This window comes from Aptenodytes patagonicus, chromosome 5 (genome assembly GCF_965638725.1).
Source record: "Aptenodytes patagonicus chromosome 5, bAptPat1.pri.cur, whole genome shotgun sequence".
Taxonomy (NCBI): domain Eukaryota; kingdom Metazoa; phylum Chordata; class Aves; order Sphenisciformes; family Spheniscidae; genus Aptenodytes; species Aptenodytes patagonicus.
This window is the reverse complement of record NC_134953.1, coordinates 73,525,621-73,541,815: the sequence shown is the minus strand read 5'-3', so window position 1 is coordinate 73,541,815 and position 16,195 is coordinate 73,525,621. Positions and strand designations below refer to the sequence as shown.

The window sequence follows — 16,195 nt, the reverse complement described above, 5'->3', positions numbered from 1 at the left end:
TTGTGTGCTACAAATAGTGCATGTGGGGCTAATCTCTGCTTGTAGCCTTGTGCTCTAATATCATTAGGTCATGATATTAGGATTAACGATCTCGGGAGACAATGCAGTTGTTCCAGGCTTCATGGACGGGTGTGTAAGTGCTCGTGGGCCTTCAGTGCCACCTTGTGGCAAGCCAAGATTCAGTTGTTCCAAGGCCTCAATATCGTGGCTTCAACTTTTTAAGAAAGCCAACGCAAATTAACAGTACTGTAGCAAAAGAATTACATCACTTCCAATCTGTACAGCTTTGCTAGTAATAGGACTTCAAACAAACCATAATCTAATACTCTTCTTGCTGGAGAAGCAGGGACAAGGAAAGATTTCATTAGGGCTGATCTAAATACAGCCTTTGTACTAATTTAACTACACTGGTTAAAAGTGTGATTTTTATACTAATATATTTAAATCAGTGCTACATCTAATGTGGATACATTCATCTTGGTGCAATTAATATAGTAAACTACTGCATTTACATGCATCTTTGTGTACCCATATCTACAGGAGAGAGTTGGTACCAATTTACTTGAATTCATTTCTAAATGGCAATAATTAAAAATAACGAAAGCTATACAAGCCACTCCCACTTGCCACACTAAGAAGTTCCTCATAGAATATCAAAACCTGCAAAAGCGTAATAGTCATTTAAAAAGGAGTGCCCTTTGCAAAATTTAGCTGTAGAGTATTACCTCGGCAAGTAGAGACTTCTGCACTTGGGTGTACGAATTCACTCTCCGCTCTAAGTACGTACATCCTGCCAAAAAAGCATCAGTCACAGTCTCCTGCATCATAAAGTCCAGACGTTCTGATGCTCTCAACAACCTCACCCCCAAAAATTCACGAGCTGTAGGTTGATTGCTGTGGGTTTGTAGTTGAAAACTTGCCATTGGTAGCTGCAGACATCCATTCAGTTTGGGCAAGGCCCTCGATCTGGATCTGTAACTGAACCAAACTCTTTCCCTTCTCTCTGCCTGGCAGCTTTCCTCCTCCTCCCTAGGAATTGTGGGTGTAGAGTCCCGCTGCTCTCAGAGGGGCTCGGGGGGGGGGGGTCCTGCCAGCTCCAAAAAGGGGTTGTCCTGAGGCAGGACCCAGACCCTTGAGTAAGGACCAGGAGGCAGAATGGGATGGGAGCACATGAAGCTCCCAGGTAGAGGCCCCTGCTCTGCAGTAAGGACAGGCTGCCTGGAGAGGGGTTGATCAATGAGGGCAGAGGGGGGAAGAAAACCTGGAGCCAGTCACAGCTCTGAAAAGCCGATCGACCTCTTCTCACAAACTGTCACAGCATTACAACATTTTCTAGGACCGATACTGTGAAAGACTTGAACAGCTCTGGTTTGTAAGCAGTTTCCAAAACTTATTTGGAAATTTACTCCAGAAATCTATTCTAGATGGACATTACGTATGTACACACTCATAAAACCAATGCAGTGTCCAAAATCTTCCCAGCTCCCTTGAAAGAAATTATCCCTAACTTGCTCTTCACTGCAGCTTGCTTCTTAATATTGAACTGATGTTAACCTCCTGAAATGAGTTTCATGCTGAGAGTAGTCTTCATCCAGCTGCCTGGACCATTAAATCCTGTTAGGGTTTATCAGCATTAAGCCTGCTAAAATACATTCTATTCTTGTATTCTCTAACCACATGCTCTTTTTCTGATTGCTGAAGTTAATTCATTTCAGTTTGTCTCATACATGGCTCAGGAATCAGAAGCCTAACCCTCCAGACATCGCGTGGCTTTGAACTGCGCCTCTCACTGAGCAAGGTTATTAACAAATACTCTAAATCCAGAATGCACGATAGCAATTTTGATCAGCAGTATTGTACAGAGCCAGCAAAGCCTACAATGTAATTCATCTTGAAGAGGAGGAGCTGGAAGGCATTTGGTTTAATGAACAAGGATGGGAGTCAGGGGCTGGGAAGACGCCTGGCTCTGTCTCAGAAGTGCCACAATCAGCTCGCTGGAAGCATCAGAGAATCTGAAACCTTTCCATGTTTTTGGGTACCTAGCACAGATTAGGGAGGACTTGGAGGGCACAGGATTAGGGAGGACGTAGGCACTTGGACTTGAAAAAAATGGCCTGCCCTGCAGCCCTCTGAGCAGGCAAACACGAGATAGATACATACTCATTTACTCTGTTTCAGATGTTTAATCCGGAGATACACAGACAGCTTTGAGAAATTCAAATGCGCTACAACAAAGGCTTCTTGGGGTGGGAATAACGCCACAGAAGGATTTGGGTTGTGAGCAGAGGTCTGCTGCCAAATTACCAGCCATCAGGTCCGCAGGGCTGGATGATGAGGGCGAGTCTGGAGGAGTTTTCACTGGGCAGAAGTGTCCTTCACAGCAGTGGTGGGGAGCGGAGCTGGCTGGGTGTTTTCTGGCAACCAGTTTGGGGACTGGCTGTGATTTTAACACCCAGCTCTACAGAAATCAGCCCTGTCACCAGGTAAGAACGGTGACTAGTCCTTTATTTTTTAAACGTTCTGGGCAGGACCTTTGCTATCCAATGTGTTTATTGAAAAGCTGGGAATACTAGCACTGTAAAATAGATACCACTGCAGTTAATATTTGACGTATGATTGCATTAAGAAGGCATATCAAGTGAAAGGACTTTGCGAAATACCGTAAAACTGGTAGTTCTGCCTTACTGACGGCAAAACCCAGCATTGCTTGCTTCTACTTCTGTACGCTTTCACGTTTAACTGCTGGAAACGAAGTTTTCGAGACTGCAGCAATAGCCTGAGTTTTACCTTTGATAGCTGAGAAAATACCAATCGATTAAGTTTTGTTTTCTGTCCTTTCTTTCAGAGGTTGCTCCTGCGCCGGGCAGGGCCGGGAGGATCCGCAGCGGCGCCGGGCGGCCCCGCGGGCGGGGGCGGGAGCAGCCCCGGCCCCAGCGGCGTCTCCCGGCGGGGCAGCGGCACCCTCCGGTGCCGAGGCCGAGAGCGTGGGGCCGTCCGGCCGTCGGAGGAGCGACACGGGAGCTGCTGACTGCTCCGTCGCCTACGGCTTGGCTTCTCCTCAGACCTGCAGTCCCTAAAGTCTATTGTAAAGCCCCACGTCCTCCTGCCGTCAATCATTTAACTTAAAAACGCCGTAAGGAGTACGTCATCACCCAGATAAACCGCAGCCTTTCCGTGCGGCGCCGCTGAATGCTGGTAACCCCAAGAGCTACCGGCCCGAGGCACCCGCGCCCGCTCGCCGCTTCCCAACACCTGGTTTAACGGAGGGGCTCTGACAACGTCCTCGGGAGGCAGCTGCGAGCTGCAGGCGCAGGCGACTGCCGCAGTCGGGTGGCGGTTCCGGAGAAGGGCAGGGTTTAACCCGCCAAGGGAGCCGCTCCCCGCGCCTCTGCAGGGGAGGCGGGAACCCCGCCGCCAGGCCCGGCGGTTCACCGCTCCCTGCGCCGCCGAAGGCCGCGGGCCCGGCCCGCAGGAAGGAAGCCCTCGCCCAGGGCGGCTCCTCCGCCGGGAGCCCGAGCTGGGCCTCCCCGCCTTCTCCTGAGGCGGGCGGGCTCGGCTGGGCCGGGCCGGGCCAGGCCGCCGCGACACGGGAGTGGCGGCACCAACGGCCACCCCACGGCGGGGGGGGACGACACACCCCTCCGCGCACGCGCCACTGGGCGGGGCCACGCGCCGGCGAGCGCCGTGGGGGCGGAGTGCCTTCCCTGAGTGCCCATTGGTGGGTGGGCGGGCGCGGGGCGGGGCCGGGCGTGCGTGGGCGGGGGCCGGGCCGGAAGCGCTGCCTTGAGCGGTTTTCGCCAGCGGCGGCGGCGCCGGCGGAGGGGTTTCCGCTATGGAGGGCCCGGGCCCGGGCTCGGGCTCCTCGGGGGCTGCGGGGCGGCCGCTGACGGAGGACGAGATGGCCGAGGTGAAGAAGGACGTAAGTGGCGGGCTGGGCCGAGAGGTCGGAGCGCCCGGGGCCGGGGCGCGGAGCGGCGGGGTGGGGCTAGGGCCCGGGCGGAGGAAGCGGAAGCCCTGTCAGAGCGAGCGTCCGAGGGGGCAGGCCGGCGCGGAGGCGGGAGGGCCGCCAGCGGCCGCCGGGCCGAGCCCCCGCCGCGCCGCCCGGAATTCCCCGCCGCCTTCCCGGGGAGGGCGCCCGCGGGGGCGGGCAGGTCACGTGGGGCGCGGCGGGCCCGGCCCTGGGCTCCGCGGCGCCGGGCTGGGGCCCCCGGGGCGTCCCGCCGGGAGCGGCAGCCCGCGGCTCTGGCCTCCGGGGGCCTTCCCGGTATAAGGCTGATCACGGCTTGCAAAAAGTTGACCCTGGGGGCCAGGTATTCACCCGAAAGTCCAGTTTTCTCCTGTTTTCCTCTCGGCGGTCTACTCCGCCGTCGCGTTTCAAGGCCAGAGCAGCGAGGGTTTGGTTTGCGGGGTGTCTCTGTGTACCGCCATGAGGCAGGTTAGCTGCAAATGTATATGCTTCTCTTGGCGTTAATAAGATTCTCTCTTACAGAGCACGAATATTTGGATTAAATATCGGTAACTTTTTTGAGGCTTTTTGTTCTGTATTTTCGTGATTGTATCTTTTTTCCCCATATTTATTCACTGGTGTCTGGAGTCTGAGGGAAGACCTCATCCTGATTCAGTCTGGATCTGCTTACCTCTTTGCTAGACTGGGAAGCAAGCAATGTGCTAACCAACCTCAATAAATGGTTGGTTAAGTTTAAAAAAAAAAAATTTTTTTAAATCCCAGTTTATCAATTATTTATTGACCATCCATGCTTCTGCTTGTAATTTACAGTGTCTTATGTTTGCCTTATTTGGTTTTTTGTGTTCCTTTAAAGTACAATAAAGAACGTTTGGAGTTTGGCTTTGGTTTCTTACTAGCTTTATGCATACGTAAGTTTCTTTAAATGCTTTGTCATAGTTTTATGAGGCATGATTTTCATGTTATTACTTGCTTCTGTGGAACCACAGGATAATACTGCAATAGTTAGCATCCGGTAGTTACACCAAAAAAAGATAAGAACTACTTAAATCAGATTATATATATAACATGATATGTATGTTAATCTGTGTCAGTGACTGAATTCACGGCTGCATCTCACAGAAGTGCACGTATGTCGCTTCAGCCCTTAATCTTACAGGGTCTCCCATAGTAACTGGAGGACTTGATGGAAACCTAATATGTAGAAAGAAATAACATTAGTTTTATCATCAAAATACAGTCCATTAAATCCAACCTTAGAGCTTCTTCTCTCACATTTTAAATGTTGTGGCTTCACGATACAAAGTGCTGGTTCAGTGTGAACTCACTTAGCTGTTTCAAAGCTGTTCAGGTAACTTTGATAGGGTCACTTCAACCAGGAGTGCTGCATTACCAGAAGTTCTGACTATATTATGTGACAGCACACCTCAGAAAGCTAACTTGCAAGGATAACTTGGCCTGGGTAAACTTGTCTTGAGGAGGAATTTTAAAGGTTGGAGTCTTACATCCGAGAGCTGGGAAGGAGGCAGTGAGCCATACAAAATAATCAATGTAGAGCAAAGTATATTTAAAGCTTCTGTTCTGATGTGTTTGCTCTTTCTGTCCCTCATAAACTTAACCTACGAGGACGGTGCGGAGGGGAATTCAGAACTGATACGCTTCATACAGTGAAAGACTCATTACAGGAAGGTGTTAGTCAAAACACAAGAGTCTTTCTATTCAATAACAACTCGCTCTATTCTTTTAATGTTGAAACGTTGACTGACTTGCGTTTCAGAGTTTGTTGATTGGTCCTTCTGGTCGTAGGATGAGATTTTCGTGAGAACTGAAGAAATCTGTATTGCCTACTACATTCGTAACCATTCAGGCACGGGTTGTTGCAGTTGGACACTTGAGTTGTATTCCAGAGCCACGTAAATTGATGTAAGCTGTACTGTTGCACTTTTCTGCTCTTATAATTGTTATGCCACCACTAGTGCCAATTGTGACTGCACATTAAACTGGATCGGATAATTAATCTGGCTGTAGGAGGGGAAAAAAAAGCACCAATTCAGTTTCTTGACTGGGTCTTCTCATCCAGTACAAGGGAAAGGGTAGGAACACTCAGCTGCCATGCAGGGGAGAGCGTTCCTTGCGCTTAAATTGACCACCATGGAGCTGCACCCTTACATTTTCGGTTTTACGTTGTATTCAATCTAGTAGTGACAGTCTACTGCCAAAAGCCTTCCTTTATCTTCCGTGCATGCTCATCTGATGTTTTCTTTAACAACTGTGTAACCACAGGCTGTTTATTGATAGCTTAGTATTTGTTAGATCCTAAAGAGCAACTAGAAGAACACATTTATCCTCTGCTATACTTAGTGGAGCAGGCCAGGAAGCTTTTTCTTTAAGAGTTATTGGTGCTTTCCCTAGCACTGGTATGCCAGACAGTATTTTGCTGTTTGAAATAATCTGTCTTAAAGTGCATCTTTATATCTAGCTTTCCCTCCGCTTCTATTTACTGAGCTAGTAAATGGCTATAAGGCAAACAGTCATTTTCAAATTTTAATTTTTAAATGCGGCTGTTATGGAATCTAATCTCAAAAAGCAGGAGGATATTTGAAAACCTTCTTCAGGAAAGAAGTTTTGTTTCTTTCCAACGTGTCTTGTTTGTAAAGGTGCTTTTCCTTCTGGCTCTCAAATATATTTTTTTTTTTTCTGAATCAAATGAGACTGGGGGGGGCGTTAGTTTTTTTCACATCAGTAATATTCAGCTAGTGGGTATCTGACTTGTGTAATTCTGCACAGTGAAAAATGTTGGCAGGAGAAACTGCCAATTTTGTAGCATTATATAAAATGAGAGCTTGTTTTTCAGGCACAGAGATGTCATTTGTGACTCTCATCTTCACAGAGTAGTAGATACAACTCTGGTTTCAGTGAACACATGCATTGATTCTGTTTTGATGTTGATATCAAGCAGGCTTGTTAATGTACAGATTGAAATAAGATGGATATTTACATTTTGGCGATGTTTGTGCTTGCATGTACCTTCTGAACAAGGTGGAGGAGGATTGTTTTTTGTTTCGATAACTGTAAAAATAAATTGGTCAGTGTAAGAGAGGGTGCTTGATCTTCCAAGGAGGAAATCAAAGTGGTGACATGGCAGTTCTTAGTTCTGACATCACTCCTATAAAATCACCTCCAAAATAAATTGGTAGTCAGGTTAGAATTGAATATGGTTACAAAAGGTAGCATGTTTCCCCAGGAAGATGATCTCTGAGGGAATGTGATCTGATACTAGGTGTTACAGTTCCTGAAGATGCAAAGTGGCACTGCTGCTGAAGTGCTCAAGACAGATGTCTGCTTCATCGTACCCAATGTTAATTGACTGCACGTTAGGGTCTTTTGACGATGGGTTCCCTCCCACAGGCGGATTGTTCCACCTCTTTCTTTTTGCTGCTTACGGAGAGGGCTTAAGCAACCAGTTTACACTTGTAAGCTGAAGTTATGCTGCAGAGGGTAGAGTCATTTTGCTTTTGCCAGAGTCATCAGAGTTGCACTAACTCTCAGTGGTCTGCGCAGCATGTTAGAGGTGTGCAAGATGCTTCAGATGTTTAATATAAAATCTTAAACCAAAAGAAGGCAGCTTGATGAAGACAAAAAGCAGCCGGTAAAGTTAAGAGTAGGTACATCTGTGGATAAAAGTGCGTGTATTTAGGATGCCAGTAATCTGTTGAACTTGTAAATAACAGTGTTTATTTAACAAAGCTTTTAAACAGTGAGTATATTCATGCTGTTGCTCCAAGACTGCTTTTACTCAATGTACAGAAAACATCAATAATTGCAACATGTTGGAGTTGTGCCTCGTGGATACGGATAGTATGGAAATGTGGCAGTTGGGTAGTCAGCGCGAATGGGTGTGTCTGTAGACAAAGTGAGTGGGTGCTGTTGTGTTTTGTTGGTATAACTTCATTTTTACTGGGTGAATGTTCTGAAATTTGATAACCACAGACTTGATGTAACTAACATTTTCAGTGAGTATTCACCTTATTACTTAACATGCATTAAAACTCCTGAGTTCACTCAGAGGAAACTAATGAAAGGGCTAAGTATATTAGATAACGTTTTAAAAAAAAAAAAGTATTTTTTTACACTGAGAAAAATCTGCTAGGTAACATGGTGGCAGCTTTAAAAATTGTTTCCTTAACCTGTATCAAAATCATATAGGTTTCAAATGCAGGCTTCTAAATAAATTGAAAGACTGGCTAATCCTAGTTTTTTTTATTTTTCAGGCTTTAGAAAGGATGCGTCCTTACCTGTGTGATAAAATCATAGCTGAGAGACACTTTGACTACCTACGTTCAAAGAAAATACTCACTAGAGAGGACACAGAAGAAATTTCTTCTCGATCTTCCAGTAGGAAAAAAACTGGGAAGTTATTGGACTACTTAGCAGAAAACCCAAAGGGACTAGATGCTTTGATTGAATCTATCAGGCGAGAAAGAACACAAAACTTCCTGTTACAAAAGATAACTGACGTAGTGTTGAAAGTCAAAAATGAAAAACTTGAAGCTCTCAAAGGTGAGAAGTTTATAATACTATTTTGTAAGACATAGGTTTTATTTTAAGGGTCTGCAAAATTAAACTCCAACAATTCTTTAAATCATGTTTCTTAGTACAGATTTTTTTTTTTTCTTCCTCTAGTGTTTGGGACAACATTCCTGGAAATATCACCTGTTTGGGTTTAAGATCCTAGTGCATGTATCCTGGCTTTGCCTTTTTGCTATCTGAACACATCACAAATAACAAATTGCAAAAAAACCTATCATGAGTTGTTATGATAAGTCTGTTGTCACATTTCAGTCTTGCTTTCTATGAGGTTCTAATTCAGAACTCAAAATAGGTGGTTATCCTCCATCTTGCATTTCTCTTGGAGCTATTTACTGCAGTGGCAGGATGCTCTGGTTTTGTTAAACTTTGCACCTCAGCAGAAGATAAGCCAGCAAATGCAACCTGAGGGGAATTCTCCTGTATGCCTTCAATGCCAAAACTTAAAATTAGGCACGGTAAATGTATGCATGTGTTGCATCATACAGGTAGAGAGGTTTTGCTGACACACAAAGCTTGAAGTGACTATATGTACTCGTATCTTAAGGCAGATAAAGAACGTGTAAGCCTTCTAAACCAAAAGCCTTACTTCTCCTTCCACGCGCATCAAAAGAGAAATAAAGAAGGAAGAAGTACATTTTAACCCTAGAGATGAAAGGCCTGAAGTTTTCTCTGGCTTCAGGTAAAACAGCCTTCAAATGCAGTCCACTTTGGAGTAGAGCCATGTAGCTGAAGCTTTTAAAAGTTTGAAGAACACAGAAAAATCTATCAGAAGATAGGTCAAAGGGCTAAAGTGACTTCCTAAAATGGGGCTTAAATTACGATGCGTCTTTGTCAAATAGTAGCCAATACAGAAAAATCATTCACATCAGCCTAGATAACCTGCGTGTATTTTTTAATTTGTTGGGAATATTGGGATGTCACAGGTGAGATGAAGAGGTTAGTCTGTTAAAAATACAGACAATTGATCTTTGACAGTCTTGCTGATACTAAATCAGAGCACAGTTTTAAGAGTGCACCATATTGTAATTAAATCCAGTCTCTGTTTTTTGTCTTAGGTCTAAGCTGCAGCACCTGTATGACCACGCTCTATGGAGGAACAAATAATCTTTCTAGATCATATTCTGATGAATCTAATTTTTTTGATAAAACAAAAGACAAAGAATCTGCCCAGATACATCATCCGGAAGAAGATTATAGCACCGCCGCCTTTATGTCTGCTGTCTCTCTTCATTCGATGAATTTACCAATTGCTGAGATGGGAAATGCAGAGAGTGCTGTTTTCTCAGCCACCCTTCCAGGGCCTGGAGACCCCGGTGCACCCCCTCTCCCCCCAGAGCTCCAGTCAGAACAGCAAGAACCATGTACTAGTTCAAGTGACAATTGCTTTTTGCCTTTAAGATCACGTTCTCTTCAACCATAGCGAATGTAGTGACTTTTGTCTCTTCAACCAAACGGTACTGAAACTGTGTGATGTCTTATAAAGGTTAAAAAAGTGTTTTCAAACTGCTAGCTAGCAAAATCAGAGGAAACAATCTATGCTATTTACTGTTTTTAAGGAGTAATTTTTTTTGTAATTAGGTGACTCTGGAGCTGCTTGATTTTATGTTCTTTAAGGAGCTTTCTTCAAAAGATCATGGTACTACACCAGCAAAGGTTTGTTTTTTAAACCGGTATATTTCAGATTTCACATTTAGTTGCAGATATTTAAGCTGCAGTTATAGAACAAATGAATTGGGAAAGATGGTTAGGAAAAGTATTGAGTATTGAAAAATAACTTCCTGAACTAAAAGCTTAAGCTCACTTACCAAAAAGCTTAAACTCATTTACCAAATTAAATGTTTCTCTGTAGGATAAATTCTGCCCTCTACGTATGTGTGTGCAGCTCCATTTGCAAAAAAAAAAAAACCAAACAAACAAAAAAAACCAAACCCAAAACAATCTGGCCAAATCTGTAGCTATACTTATTTGCAAGAAGTCTGTTAATTGTCTGAACTTTGTTCTCTGTCCTGCCACTAAATCAAAAGGCACTCGGTATCGAGGTGATTTGAGTTAGTAAATATACTTCCACAAGCCTTAGCATATTATTCTTGTATATTAGTTAGAGATTCCTGATTTGAGATGCACTTTAAATATAAATTCTCATTAGTACTGCAAAAGGAATGTAAACTGCTGCAGCAGCGTCATGTGAGCGGTAAGAGAATGTTATTGTATAATGCTATTAAGGAGCAAAGCTTATACGTTTTGTCCCAGTAGGTAAGTAGAGGAGGAGTCCTGTAGCAAGAAAGTATCCATAACTGAAGGACTCTTGGAAATGTTGCACTTCAGATACCTACTCTTCAAAGCAGATAGACAGGTTTACATTTCAAATTGTTCAGTCTTAAATGCATTTAAAACTATTTCAACATGGGAAGGTTCTCGTTTCTTGACACAATGTGACATGCTGTGCTCCTCTCATACTCTACTCTTGAGTTGTAATCTACTTTTTATGAAGTTGCCCTATAATCACTTTAAAATTACTAGGCAAAGACAAACCCCTACTTGGAAATGTGTACAGTTGTGTTCTGCAGTACTACACTTTAAAGTGACGGGATTTTTTTCAGTATATCGAAGGGCAGGTTTGTATTTAAGTCTTTAAATTATTTTGGTTCTCATACAGCGCTATAGCCGTGTAATTCCATTCAGATTCAAACCCAGGTAATAATCCGAAACTCTGTTCTCCTTTTGTGGAGACAGGCCATCTGCAGGACCTCAATGTAGTCTCTAAACTTTTTTTTTCATGTTTACTCTGGTTTTGGAAGTAGGTTAAAATAAACTGCAATGTTCAACTACACTCCATACTTAGTCTATGAATAGCTTACGTTCGATAAAGATAGGGGCTTCTGTTCAGTGTTTATAAAGTCCTTGGTTTTCTTGTATACATCTAAGGTCATAGACTGTCAGGATGGTGGAAAATGCTTGTTGGCAAAACTGCTTGGTTCAGAAGGCACTCTGGAAGTTAAGTGCCTAAATACGCAAGCAAAATTTTGCTCTCTAACATGAAATCAAGGGTGGGTTTAAATCCCTCTCTTCCATTAACTTGAACTGTAGTTGCACGTATGTGGGATGTCTGACAATTTATTTTTCTAAATGCCCGCTGTAACCACTTAAAGAGCTTGTGCTTAGGTTTGGGTCCCTTCTTGGATTCTTGTAAACGGAGGAAAGTGAGCAAGCTTGGCCTTAGCTGAAAAAGAGCATCAGCTCAGGCTGAAGACAGCCTTGCAGATCTAAACCGGAATGCGCGAGGCGTGCTGCCTGCCCCACAGCGCGCCGCCCAGCCTGCAGGAAGCCTGCCTGTGCAGGGACCGCTCCTGCAGTGGAGCCTATTAACCTGAGACTTTAAATGAATGTATTATCTTACCAAATGTTTATAACATGCTTTTTTTTTTTTTTTAAAACCTTGAAATATTTTTATCACAACTTTTGGAATAAATTCTTTTGTATAATTGCCTGTTTTCCTGTCTGCACCTCTCATTATTAAAATGTATAGGTTGTAAGTGCAGTTCAGGCCAGTATCTGGATGCGTGGTTTTGGTTTTGCTAGTGTGGGAGGCTTTTGTTCTCATTGTCTTGTTAGAGAGGTTTGTCTTTGGTGGAAAGACTGACTTAATGTGAAGCACCTGTGCCTGTCAAGAGCTGTGTACAGGGAAAGCGTGCAGGTGAAATTAAGACCTAAGTAAGTGCTTAACTACGCTTTCTGTGGTTCATGGCTAGTAGTATTGCTAACCTGATTCTTGCTTTTTTTCAAATGGCTCCATCGCTCAACTTCTTAAAGATGTGAGAAGCATTGCTTCCAGCCATGCATATATTGACTTCATTCTTAAATTAAGATTTTCATTTTTTTTTTTTTAATAGTGGGGGAGAAACAAAACCTTTGAGTACGGAGGAGTACTCAAAAAAGGATTTGCAGATGTTGCAGGGGCCATGGAGGCTTGCTTCAGCGGTTGTTTTCATCGTACTTTGTGTACTTTCAAAATAATCATTATAGTATTGATTATGAGAGACCAGCTGGACCCAGTTCAGTATCTTTGCAATTAAAGGAACTGATCATGTTATAACCAAAGGCCCGCCCTTAGACCTTATCCTGCTTCCTTGGTAGTATAAGTAACCTGAACAGTGCTAGTAAGCATTTTAGCTGATGCAAAACCAGATGTATGGGCCCTGTTGACAAGAGAAGTCTAGTACAAACTTTTTCCAACAGATTTCAAAAATCCGTTTTGGCGAAGGTAGCCTACGTGACTGCTTAAGCTATTACTTGGACAGGCGCCGTTCAAAGCTTTATCTGCCCTTTTTCTCGCTACTGAGGCCTGCAGGTGTAAAAAAAGGAGAAACGGAGGTCGTCTCAGTTTCACGTCTGATTTTCTGTATCTGTCTGTGGTCGCTTAGAGGGAGAAAACCCCCGAGCCGCTGGGGGTGAACCCCCCACGCCCCAGGGCGGGCGCGGAGAGGCCGGCTTTTCCCACCTCGTCCCGCTCGCCGCCTACAAGCTGGGAGCCCACCCGGACGAAAACAACCCTGGGTTTCGCCTCCCGAGGGCCAGCGCGGGGCCCGGCCCCGGCCCGGGGCGGGCGGCAGCAGGGGCCGCCGCGGCGGGGCTGCGGGGGCTCGGGCTCCCGTCGGCGCGGCGGCAGGCCGGAACCCTCGGCGCGGGCCCGGTTTCCGCGCGGGCGGTGTCGCGGCGGCGGGCCCCGCCATGGCGGCGGAGGGAGAGGACCCGCTGGGCTATTTCGCGGCCTACGGCAGCTCCAGCTCCGACTCGGAGGCCGACGAGCCCCAGCCCGACGAGCGCCAGGCGGGGGGCGGCGCGGCGGCGGGGGGCAGCCCGGGGCGGCGGCCGCGGCTGCCGCCGCCCGACGAGCTCTTCCGTAGGGTGTCGCAGCCGCCCGCCTTCCTCTACAACCCGCTCAACAAGCAGATCGACTGGGAGAGCCGCGTCCTGCGGGCGCCCGAGGAGGTGCGGGGGCCGGTGGGGCGCCGGGGGGAGGGGGGAGGACGGCCCGAGGCGGCCGCCGGGGCCGGGCCGGGCCGGGCCGCGCCGCCTCGCAGCCGCCCCGGGCGCCGAGGCCCGGTGTGACGGGTGCCCTGCTCTCTCCTGCCAGCCCCCCAGGGAGTTCAAGGTGTGGAAGAGCAACGCCGTGCCCCCGCCGGAGACCTACAGCCCGCCCGAGAAGAAGCCCCCGCCGCCCCCTGCCCTCGACATGGCCATAAAGTGGTCCAACATCTACGAGGACAACGGCGACGACGCGCCCCGGCAGGCCAGCAGAGCCAGGTTTCTGCCGGATGAAGAGCAGGAACCCCCGGAGTCGGGTGAGGATCCCGGCGTGAGGCGGCTGCGCTTTGCGCAGATGGGCGCGTTGCAAATTCGTGTGCGCGGGGAAGCGAAACGGGTGGGTGGGTGGCTGTGACTGGAGCCCTCCCTGCCCAGAACTCGGGGGAAGTTCTGCTGGCCCCTTCTGCCTCCACTGCTGCTCTCCGAGCAGCAGTGGAGGCAGAAGGGGCCAGCAGAACTTCGAGGGCAGGGCAGCGGTGGAGGCAGATGGGGCCGGCAGAGCAGCGGTGGAGGCAGATGGGGCTGGCAGAACTTCGAGGGCAGAGCAGCGGTGGGCTGCGGGGACGGTTAAGCCTCAGTGCCTGTGTTCTGGTTCGCCTGGAATCGACATCGGCTCTCCAGCAGTCTCTCTGCTCCCCTTCCGTCGTCGTTAGCGGAAACAGGGAATGATTAAAGAGCCTGTAGAGCTGTAGTTATATGAAGCTAACGGGTTCGGTCGTGGTACTGCTAAAACAGAGAGTGGTATGAGAGCTTCTTCAAACGGTGCCGTCTTGACCTTAGGTGTAGATGGAGGTCAGATTATAATGTTCGCAAAACTTGGGGGCCAAGAGGGGAATTAAATAAAATGTCCATGTGACAGATTACTGAAGAAAATATTTACTATCCTCTTCACTGTTAATCATGGTACAAGCTGTAATGGTAATCTAGGAAGTAAAGAAATATTTGACAGGAGGGAGGAATTTTTTTTTTAAACTTGCTGGAGAAAGAGAATAGCCAGTAACAACCAAGAGAACAAAACCAGAAGGAGAAATTCTGGGCTTTCAGAACACATGATAATGTTTTGGTTTGCCAGTGAAGTTGTCAGCAAACCTTTTCCAAAGGAAGGGGTTTTTTTTGCTGTCTTGCTCCTTTTTTTGTTCTGGGTGATCCTTCCCCAGTGGCAGATTTTCTGTCTCGTGTCTTGCTCCATTTGTTCCGTATGCTCCCCCCCCCCCCCCCTTCACATTTCTTAGTCAACCTTCACCCAAAGACTAAGAAGATAAACTGTTAATTGACCTTGACTTTACTTCCTGCTTCTAAAATGTAATTTTCTAGCTTTTTGTCTTATCTATTCAAACGATAAGTTTTTTAGAACAGGTACTGTACGGTAGCATAACAAGGCCTCTTCTTAGTTATCCTCAATGATCTGTGGTAGTAATAACAAGTAATCGTTCCTATTCTGTCCACATATTGTCCACATTCCAAAAGTGAGGATGTTGTCAGTTAATACTACTGTGTCTTTTTTCCAGGCATCTCAGATGTGGTTAAGTCAGTTGTTCTGAGATGAGGATGGTGTTTAAGACAAAAATACTGGCTTTGCTGACTTTGATTAACTCTCTCTTCTGTTTAAAGATGGTGAAAAAGATGATGAACCAGCTTCTGCTAAGAAACGTAAACTAGACTCTGGGGAGCAGGCGAAGAAGAAGAAGTTATAAGCAGGGCGTGCTGGATTTAGCCATAATGAGAATTTCAATGAACTTGGATTCCTCTGCTGGAATGGGAAACAAATACATGTTTACTGAATTTCTCTCTCCTATTGGGTAGGGAATTTTATTTCTGTAGTATGCTTGCCTTTTGGAAAGCACAAAATTAAATGGACGGTGTCGTGATAGAAACTCGTCTACTGAACAAAATTTAAACCTGTTTATTTACAAGAGGGATTTAGAAGAGGGATCCATTGCGATGGATGCTTGTGCTCATGCAGGTTACAGGACTTCGTGGTATTTTGCTTATCAAGAAACCTGGTAACGTGAGCTTTTCTGGACTGACTTTTCCATTGTGTCAAAACCTTTTATAAAGGAGTATATACTAAAGATTCTTCAAGTACTGTCCTGTGATATGTTTGCATAATGTTGTTTTGAAATGTATGTGAAGACTGCAAATAGGTCACTGGAATAAAACTACGTTTGAAAACATCTGTGGGTGTAAATACTGCATTGCATGCTTGGTGAATAGGAGGGATGAATTCTGTACTGTATGCATTTCGGTGCTGTATTTCTTACGACACAACAGATTCCTCAGGGTTTTGTTTGTAATAAATATAAAACTGAAAAAACCATGGACCTAATAATGGAGTTTAATATTTGATAATTAGTTTTGACGTTATGTGGTCTGCATCAGTTAGTCTCATGTTTCACTGATGCGTCTCATGTTTCACAAAAATATTACGACAAAGCTGTGATAGAGTCTTTGCTGCCAAATTGTATTTATTTCAGTACAAACAGTTGGTAATCTTCTCAAAGTGCTAGTCATAATATGTTGCATTTGTGATACGCTGCTCCATGGGTTTTGGGGTCT

At 45.9% G+C, this 16,195-nt stretch overlaps 2 protein-coding genes across 3 annotated transcripts; both read left to right on the top strand.

The window, feature by feature from the left end:
- Positions 1–3,809: 3,809 nt before the first annotated feature.
- BCL10 (BCL10 immune signaling adaptor) lies at positions 3,810–12,046 on the top strand. Of its 2 annotated transcripts, none has more exons than XM_076340535.1 (3): positions 3,810–3,907; positions 8,236–8,524; positions 9,610–12,046. In XM_076340535.1, exons 1-3 carry the CDS (start codon positions 3,833–3,835, stop codon positions 9,972–9,974), a joined length of 729 nt encoding a protein of 242 aa, XP_076196650.1. In that variant the 5' UTR covers positions 3,810–3,832; the 3' UTR covers positions 9,975–12,046. The 2 variants fall into 2 exon arrangements, with proteins under 2 accessions (XP_076196650.1, XP_076196649.1); XM_076340534.1 differs by having other exon boundaries at positions 3,810–3,919.
- Positions 12,047–13,276: 1,230 nt separating this feature from the next.
- Positions 13,277–15,968, top strand: C5H1orf52 (chromosome 5 C1orf52 homolog). Its single transcript, XM_076338263.1, has 3 exons — positions 13,277–13,543; positions 13,689–13,896; positions 15,251–15,968. The coding sequence occupies exons 1-3, from the start codon at positions 13,283–13,285 to the stop codon at positions 15,331–15,333; spliced, it is 552 nt and encodes a 183-aa protein (XP_076194378.1). The 5' UTR covers positions 13,277–13,282; the 3' UTR covers positions 15,334–15,968.
- Positions 15,969–16,195: the final 227 nt, after the last annotated feature.